The 9907-nt window shown below is 41.9% G+C and overlaps 1 protein-coding gene across 4 annotated transcripts in view; it reads right to left on the bottom strand.

The window, feature by feature from the left end:
- Nucleotides 1-1795: 1795 nt before the first annotated feature.
- THSD7B (thrombospondin type 1 domain containing 7B) overlaps nt 1796-9907 on the bottom strand; it is a 316304-nt gene continuing 308192 nt past the window's right edge. For all 4 annotated transcript variants that reach the window (XM_017830217.1, XM_017830220.1, XM_017830218.1 and 1 more), the window contains 4 exons: nt 9479-9561; nt 8306-8498; nt 4681-4768; nt 1796-2948 (listed from right to left, as the gene is read on the bottom strand). In XM_017830217.1, the coding sequence (XP_017685706.1) occupies nt 2867-2948; nt 4681-4768; nt 8306-8498; nt 9479-9561 (446 nt within the window). In that variant the 3' untranslated portion in view covers nt 1796-2866. The remainder of the gene's footprint in view (nt 2949-4680; nt 4769-8305; nt 8499-9478; nt 9562-9907) is intronic.

The raw sequence follows: 9907 nt of genomic DNA, 5'->3' as shown, positions 1-9907 counted from the left end.
GCTGTCCAAGCTGGACGAGGAGCGGACACGCGTTCGTGTCTGCGCCGGCAGACAGCACCCAGCCAGCAGCAGCTGTGTGGAACAGCAGCCTCACGAGCCTCCCCTGCTGCTCCTTTTCATTTTACAAAGTCAAACAGGTGCACTCATTCCCTAGAGGGCATTGCTGAACTGCAACAGCTCTGCAGCAGACATTGAGTGTCCCTCAGCCCCCGGCACCGCTGCCCTGCACAGCCCGTGGCTCCATCCACAGCGCCCAGTTCCACTGGGAACCGTGGACAGTCCCTTTGGCCAGAAGGTGCACAGGTGGGGACAGAGAGTGGTGAAGGGCACCAAACTGAAACACAACCCCAGATCCATCAATATAAACATCTGCTTTGCAGTGTTGTACCTGGAGCTCCTTGCCTCCCCAGAGCAGTTGACCACACAGCAGACATCTCCTGCACCGGATGCAGAATCATCGAGTCACAGAATGGTTTGGGTCCGAAGGGACCTCAAGGGTCATCTTATTCCAATCCCCTGCCAAGAGCAGAGACACCTTCCACTAGACCAGGTTGCTCCAAGGCCCATCCAACCTGGTCTTGAAGACTTTCAAGGATGGGTCATCTGCAACTTTTTTGGGCAACCTGGGCCAGTGCCTCACCACCCCAATTTCTTCCTAATATCTAATGTAACCCTGCCCTTTGTCAGTCTGAAGCCATTCCCCCTTGTCCTATCTCTCCATGCCCTTATCCAAAGTCCCTCTCCAGCTCTCTTGTAGCCCCCTCAGGCACTGGTAGGTGCTCTGTGGTCTCCCTGGAGCCTTCTCCTCATCACAGTTTGGACTGTAATTCACCCTGATGTTGAGGGCAATGACCACATGTTGCAGTTGTTGTTTTGCTATTTTAACACCAACTTTCCCACTCCAATGCCCTGTTGAACAGCATGCTTAATTGAGTTTATTCCTTCATTATTCAAAGAGCACCATTCTCCTCACATTGTATCCCACAGACAAAATATATTAAGATCTGTCAGTGTTCTTCCTAATAGCATTAGATCATTATTCCCCTTGCAACTCTTACTCTGTACATGTTAGTCAGCAGTTCAGTACAGGACACCATTAAAAAAAGATTTAGGGCCCTAATGTTACTGGGAAACACTAGATCCTGCTTTTTATTCCATAAACAGTTACAGCTCTAAGGTGGGAAGCAGGGCCAGCAGAACATCTCCAGGGCCAGAAACAAGTGAGAAAATTTCCCCTTGCAATTCTATCAGCCTTTCTTTCTAATGAGGGAAGAGAAAAGCACATTCCTGACCCTGCTTTGGTGACACACTAACACCTCAATTTAATGCTGAGGGAGCAGTGCTGGGTGGGTGGGATCATGACCTGGGGCAGGAAACCTACCTACAATTCCATTATTTTTTCAATAAAACTGTAATATTCAAATCACATTACAAAGGCTGTGCATAGCAACATAACAACATGAGCAATGCCTTCTGCCCCAGTTACACCCACCTCTTGTGATGATCCAGGTAGCTGCAGATTGGAATGGACCACACAGGTGCTGGGCTGTAAACAATTCTTTTTTTCTCTTCTCATTATTGGAATAAGCAGCAGCACTGAGTTAAAAATAACCATTCTCCAGACCAGCAATTATTCTCCCAACTTGCACTTGTCTATACTCTCTTTTTCACTAATCACTGCAGCACAAAATAGGCCAGAAAAGTTTGGAATCCAACTCCACTCTCAGACACAGTAAAGGACTAATAACACATGTTGTTTACACACATTTAATGCAACATACCAGAAGCAATTTTCTCACTCTCTTTAGCATTTTATTTGCTTATAAATACAAGTCAATACCACAAGATGGCACTTTCTTACTTGCAACACACACTATTATAAACACTTACCCTCTTCAAATGTTCCCAGAATTTTACGACATGTAACTTCTCAGTGGTTCTGAAACATTTAAAAAAGCAAGACCTTCTACAAACTGCATTTGTGTTTGATGTATATTAAATGAGGTCAGGTAATTAAATTCAAAAAAAGGAATTTATAAATATTTCAGATAAGAAAATTTAAATACAAAAGCAGAGTTTGTATTAATTAAACTGAATAACAATTTAAACTGGCCATAATGTATCTACATGGTTTAATATAATTTAAAATACTTTTTAAACAATCAAATCCTCTAGCCATTCATTAAAACACCTATCTACTCAACTCTTTAAAAAATATTCTTGGTTAAGAAACCACCTATGCTTTTTCATAACAATCCTTATTCTGTCCTGTAGGTGGAAATGAAGCAAAATCATATTCCAGACTAGAAAACAGGATAAGAAGGAAGAAACTTTAAAAAACCTGATAACTTCAGACACTTCAACTCATTCTTCCTTGCATTTCTCAAAATACATGATCTGGTTTTAAAGTCTTTGAACGAAATGTAAACACTAGAAAACTCATTGTTGAAGCATGTGAAGAATAAAGAACCCTGCACTAATATAGTGCATAATGATGCTGTGTCAAACTTGTCATTTACAGTAAATGTCACATTTTCCTTGGGATTGTCATGCCTTTTTTTTTTTTTAGATAATTCCTTTTGATGTCTGTAGATTCTCTCTTCTTTTTTTTTTTTTTTTTATTCCCATTGCTCAACAGGAAGAGCTGTATCTTCTGGTCTTTTCAGAAAAGCTTCACAGGATCCAAGTTTTAACTCCTTTTTTTTTTTTAAATAAAGAAATAGCAAAGTTTTAAGCTTGCAATACTTCTGTTCTGCCCAGTATATTACACATCAGGAGATTCCTCAAAAAACTGAGAAGTCGGAGAGTTCCCAAAAAAGAAAGCAGTTAAGGCAGTTGATGTCTAGATTTGGATTTCTTTTACATGTTACATGTCAATGTCTCCATCGTAGGCCAAGGTTAGAGGCTTCTGCTGTGGAGGAGGGCTTTGATGCTGCTTCGTTTTTTTGCTGCAAGAAAAGCATTTCAGAAGACAAAATTATAAACTGTAATAAGCTCAGAAACATCATCAAAACCCAAACTTCCATAAAAAATCAACATCCCACACTGGCTATTTAATTTTATAACTGGGTGATGCTGTTGTACAGTGACTACTTCTAACACAGACCACATGGCCCCCCCCTTGTGTGCTCTCACGTGTGTGGTACTGACACACAACCTGCCAAAAACGGGCAGCCAACTGTGCTCCTCATCTGCAGAGGAAATAAAGCACATTTGTTTCCCGTCTCTTCTCACAGCTGACAAAACAAGGAACACCTCGCAGAAAAATTGGAACACAAGCTGTCTAGGAGTGGGACATTCTCATTTTTCTTTGGCATGGTATTGAAGCAACAATAATTATTATTGAGAAACACATTTCCTCACCAGCCTTCAAGTGATGGAAAAGTGTGTAATGTTATTTAAAAAATCCTCTGTATCCTCCAGTGTGAAGCCACAGAGAAATGGAGCTACATGGTTTGGAAAATAAAGGAGCTGCAAGTCCTAAGCAGCATCCAAACATGGTTATTAGAGCTTCTAACCAAAGAGAGAGACTGAGAGAAAGAATAGAAAAATGAAGGGGAATAAACTAGTGTTGGATGAAAGAGGGCAATGATGCTGTCAAGCCACAGTTGTGACTCTCTCGTTGCCTGCCCTGATCTGACAGGGGTCAGGCCAGCTTGCACCATAAACGTTTGTGAGTTCAGGCCAAATCCCTGGGCATTACCTTTCCAAATATTCAGACCAGGGAGTGCAACACAAGCTCTGCCAAGTCAGGCCCATCACCCCTGCCTGGTGCGACAGCTGCGCTGGAGGAGGGCAGACAACCCCCCTCCCAGTAAAGCCCAGCACCAGTGACACACTGGTGTAGATCAGGACCCAGTACCCTGTCTTTAACAGTGGCTGGTAACAGCAGCTTTAGACACAGGACATGTTTCCACCTGACATATTCACGGCAAAATCCTATTTAGGGATTTCCTCAGCTGGAGCGTACATCCAGAAAACCACAATTAACACCAGGAGACCCAATCTCCCATGAACTGTTATGCCATCTCCAAATCCATTTATCTTCCTGGCATGCACAGTCCCCAGCAGCAGTAAGCTCACAAGGTAATAATGCACTGTGTGAAAAATAATATCTTTTGTTTATTTTAAACGAACATTTCATCAGATGCCTCCTACTTCTTTTATTGTGGGAAATAAAAATTCCCTAGCACCCTTTTCTCCCACATTCATGATTTCATAGATCTCTATTGTATTCCCACATCAAACATCATTTTCCAACTGAATGCTCCTATTCTATTTAGTCCTTCCTTGAGCAGAAGCCAGCTCCTCGATCCAATCATTCTCCTTGCCTTTCTTCAGTTTTACTTTATCTTTTTTTAAATAATACAATAAAACCCCTTTCTAATCCCAGCAGAAGTCTGAATAAATAAAAGGTCCTACTGATAACCAAAAAGAATTCTTTCCCTGCAGGACCACCAAACTTCTTCACAATAATGCCCGTTAACAGTTACAATTTTGAGAGTTTTAATTACTCTGAGATAGGGGCCAAATGAAGGCACTTAGGTGATCCAATCTCCATCCTTTTCTAGAGCCTTGAGGGTTAAATCTCTGCAACACAGAGTGTTGTGATATATTTTGGATTGTTTAAGTAAAAGCAAACTACCTTTTATTTAAGGACAAAATACATGCCATACCTACCACATCAGATAGGATGTAAAAATCAGGAAAACTATGATGAAGAACCCACCAGCTGATACTCCATACACCCACATCTTCAGTTTACCATCTGTTGAAGATGAGGGATGAAAGGGGAGCATAAAAAAAATTATTCTAAAATACATAAAAATTCAAGAGATTAATTAAAGAGAAATTAGTAGCATCATTGATGGGAAATGCAGCAAGGATTGGCTGGGAACTACCCACAAACCCCATATTTTTGATAGCAAAGGATATTTCTGTAAAAATCAACCATTTTAAAGACAAAATGCTAACTTTAGTAAGGACCGTAGATTTTCCTCAATGAAAACTGAAACTGAGCTCTTCGTCCCAGTTTTCCGAAGCAGTGTTACTTCCTAACCCTGCTCTGGATGAGCTCCCATAGCTCATTACAGGCAGCCTGGGCTTATGGTGCAGCACAGAAACACAACCCAGGCAGGCTCCTGCCCACAGAAAGGAGCAGGGACACAGGATAATTGGGGTACATTCACTTCAGAGCCCCAGTGGCTGCTCTGGCAGAGGCAATTCAACGCTGAGCTGACCCAGACACACAGAGGTAACATCTCATGTGTTTAGCCCAAAGAAAAGAAGGTTGAGAAGGGGTGAGATTGTTCTCCATAAATACTCGGGGGTCAATTGGGGTAAACACCAGTGAGCACAAGTGGACAAGCTGCTTTGAGCTGGAAAACACTTGGGCAACAAATGGGAATAAATTCAGCTTAGAATAAAAACAAGAATAGACTTTGTAACAGTAAGACGGATAAAGTTGTGAAAGAGCTTTCTGGCTGGGTCACAGAAGCAGGAGACATAACTGGCTTTAAGACAAGGTAAGGCTCTTGATTGGGCTGTTTGGTTGCAATGACCAGGGACCCCTGGAGGAACCCCTCCATGCACACGTGGGCTGGAGTCTGTTGAAACATTCCCTTGTCTCAGAACACTTTATCTGCACAGGTCCTTAATGACAAGCTTTGCATTAATAATAACAATTGTTCAAAGACTGACATTTCTGTTTCTCGCTCTGTTCTGCCTGTACAGCTTTCCTTGAGGGGAGAAGGTTTGGTACTTTTCCATGCAGCAGCAGTCTGAGCTGATTCACATCAACAGAGCTGCAAATACACACTGGAGGCAGGATCAGGAACCTGTGCCGTGCCCACAGACACGGATTGACAGAGGCCATTTCAAACTCAGTCAAGTGAGAGGGACAATCACTGAGCCTGGTTTACATTTTACGTTTGAATCACAATTTTTTTCAAAGGGAAACACATTTAATCAGATCCCATTCTTTCTCATTTTTCTTCCAGGCCTTGTGGAAAGGCTGAGTACCTCTCACACATTTTCTCTTCTCCTTGAAACACTTGCAGACTATCTCCCACGTGAGAAGAGTTCTGTTTGTCAGGTTTGGGTTGGTTTGTTTGGGTTTTTTCCTGAAGTCTAGGTATGAAATTGGTTGCCCTCTCAACTGGAGAAGGCCAAGAAACATTTAGCAGTCCTGCAAAGGGACTGTCACAGCCACAGAAAGGCATCACAGCACGTCTGCTATGAAGGCAGCTCTGCTCTACATCCGCAACAGAAAGGCATTGGACCATGTCATCTGACAATTTAAGCAATGCTATTTAAATTGCCTCTCTACTTGAAAAAAAGTTTCTGTACCTGAACTCTTGCCTCCCGGAGTGTGGTAAAGAGAGGAAAAACACAGCCTGATTTGAAATCAGTTCTGTGCACTCCTGCAGAGCATTTAGAAGAACAAAAACATCAGCCTCATTAAATCATAATAAAATTTGTGTTCCACACTGTAAACAGGAAGGGAAATCACAAATTACCTGGAGAAAGGCACATGTGCTTTCACTGACAGCTAGAAGTCCTTAGACATACACAAATGTCAAGGACTGTGGTGCTGCAGGGTGGAAAATACCATCCATACAGGGAGCATTCACCACAGACCTGCTATCAAGAGCAGAACTCGTAGGCAACAGCAGTTTCCTGGTGGAGCCAGCACTAACTATTGCAAACCCCCAGACTAGGGAGCCTGAGAGCCTCTTTAAGGCAAGTAATTACATATTTTGCCATGAAGTTAGACAAAGGGGAGTGATTTGAAGAGCACCAGCCTTGAGCTGGGGTCTGAAGAGCACACACAGACTGAAGAGTTTACTGCAGTATACCATGGGGTTGGTGATACATTTAACACACATGGAGCACCTTTATTCCTTTCCTGTATATTGGTTCTATAACATTTCTGGCCTAAAATTAAGTAACATCGTGTTCTGTAAAAGCTCCCTAGTCCCTATTTCTGTTACAGTCCCAGGGGGAGAGTTGGCTCCCAGATGCTGCACTGAGGTCAAGCCCACTAGAAGCTTTCAGGGCTGCAGACTCGAATGCTGATTTAAAAACAGGATTGCAGCATCCACCTACGCCTCCCTCTCTTTTTCTAACCCCATAAAGGTACCAGCCAAAGAGATGACACCCAAGTTAGACAGCCTACAGAAGGCCAGGGATGCTGAAAAATGGCAATTAACCCCAAACCTGTGATTCAAACTGATGTTGAACTGCGTGGGCTTCTGGATGAAGGGCTTGATCGAAAACCAAACAACTTTAGAAGGCTTTGGACTGAGCTCTCTGAGCCCAGAGACTGTCAACGCAAAGGTTAACTACTGTATGCAGATCAAATATGTAAATGTAACATTCAAAGTGTGATCACATATATCAGACAGAATTATGGCTCCCTGAATCCCCTAACACAACGTTTTGTTACATGTTTTCCAAAGTCTTGTGTTCATTAGAAACTAATTGCAAACAAATGCAGTGTCAGGTACCAGGAGAGAGGGAAGACTGCACTGCCAGTATTTTAGAAGACGAGGAGAACAAATGCGTTTCGGTAAAACCTGATGCACCTGACGAGTTTGCTTCCCATTTTAAAGCCCTGTTTGCATTTCAGAAATTTGTTTTGGATGAATTCATGTTCAAAACAACAGTCAAAATGGGAATCAGCTATTACTACAGCACTAGTCCTGTGGACCAGTCTGGGCACATCCGGTACACGGTTCCATCTGGGAAGGATTTTATGCTGTGGATGTCAAAGATCCACCTGGGATGAGTTGCTCGGGCACAGCAGCTTGCCTGCTTTTTTGGGGTGTTTTTAATGCCATAACTTTAACATTTAAACTCTAAACTCTACACTCTTTAGCCTGTTCTTTTCATATACTTTTGAAATGCAACAAGAAACAACCAATGTTTTGTTTAATGAAATCTTAAGCACTTTTTGCTCTGACTCTTCTCAAGCATTGGTGATCAATATCTTTCCTAGTCCAAACATATTACCTTCTAGAAACATCATCAGATAATAGTTCTAAGCATCCCCCCAAATCACATAGGAGTATACTTTTGCAAAATATTATTGCCTCATTCTGTCTTTGCTATCTCTCAACATAAGAGATTGTGATTCCTTTGAATAGGCACAAAGGCATGAAAGACAGCACACGAGTCAGAAACTGGGAGGCTGCTCTGCAGCTCCCAGACACAATCTCTGATGTTATGATCTACAAAGCTTGTACCTTTCTTCTACGGAAACATTTTAAAGACAATTTATTCCATTCATATTTAAGTTTTTCACCTGGATTAAAAGGTTGAATAGACCATCCTTTGAAAATGTCATGCATTTTTGAGTTGACAGGTTTATTTTTTCCGGCAATGGTCTTAACATCGGCTTTCTTATCTTCTAAACCTGGTACCTTCACGCAGTAATCCAGGAAACCATTTGATCTCATTACTTCTGTATATCCTCGCTCACAACCGCAGACTCCTCTCTGGAGATAAAAGGGAATTCAGCATTAAACCAGACAGTGCCCCCTCACAGAACAGTGCACACTGTAGGGAAACCACGAAGAAACTGCAAGGTATAACCTGCACGTGCAACTTCACCACCACCAACCAAACCAGACCACCCAGGAACTGGTGCCTGCAAACCCATTTCAGCTCAAAAAAGCCAAACATATTTGGGGAAATAGAGTTGAAAAAGAGTCTGTAATTATGGAGAAGCCTAACATACAAACATTTTCATCACAACAGGCTTAATAACAGGAATCTGTGGCAAACTCCTCTCATTGGTAACAATTTTCCCACTGACCCTGCTGGGCATTAGAAGAGACGAACCAGAAACAATGCCCCTTCAGACACAAACCCTCCTCCTGTATCTCCACTCGAGTATTTCACGGGGCTATCTAAAATGAAGCTTTCTTGTGGCCAAATATTCACTGTCCTGGATCAGTCTAAGCAGTTTGGTCAAGAGCTTTTTTAGAAGTCTGTCGTTTGCTAAATAGATACTCCATTTTATGGATTTCTGCCTTAAAACAGCTTCTTTGTATTATTTTTCTTTGCTAATTACTTTATAATGTCTGTCTGAGAGTCTTGATACATACACTTGGTTATGATCCAAACAGGTGATTGACTCATTTATCTTCTCTTTTACAGAAGTTTTAAACAGTCCATTTTCTATGGGAGAGTATAACAGCATTCAATGAAATTTTAACCAATAAAATTAAACCAAGAGTCCCCAAACCCCTCCACAGAACAAACCCAAACCTGTAACACCACATAAACACTCCATCACTCGTTTGTGCCGGTTTATGGTTTCCTTTCAGGATGAAATTCCCACAACTTCCTCGAGGTGGTACCACGGACACACTAAACTATTTTCTAGGTCCTGGAATGCATTTAGGATCCAGATGCTAATTGATTAGATTTTGCAGTGCTAATTTCCTAACTGTAATCTGCAGCAAGCAATTACCTGCGTGCAGTAGGAGAAGGGTTTTCTACACGCCGGGCTGCAGTGCCGAACTTCCGCAGGTTTCGTCCGAAGAGGACACCCTCCTGGAAAACAAAATACTGAGTGCCTTCAAGGGCATGTTCTTTGACTTGGATCACCACAGTGTGAGAAGTGCTTGCTTACTTATTTTATATAGTTAAATACTAGTCTATTATGCACATTAGCATAATATCTGTAGGCATCGTATTAATTAATTTGCCTTAACAGAGCAGGGAATTATTATAATACCCATCTTGTTAATGGAGAACAGAGATATAGAGATATAAGCAATTTGCCATGGGCCACATAGGAAGTTAGAGAAAGAATGGGGAATTAGATGCAGATCTTCTGTGTCCTCATTAATGTCTTATCTACATAAGAAGACATAATCCACATAACGCCTTTGCCCAT

Source organism: Lepidothrix coronata, unplaced genomic scaffold (genome assembly GCF_001604755.1).
Source record: "Lepidothrix coronata isolate B3197 unplaced genomic scaffold, Lepidothrix_coronata-1.0 Scaffold175, whole genome shotgun sequence".
Classification (NCBI taxonomy): domain Eukaryota; kingdom Metazoa; phylum Chordata; class Aves; order Passeriformes; family Pipridae; genus Lepidothrix; species Lepidothrix coronata.
This window is presented reverse-complemented; position numbering and strand designations above follow the sequence as displayed.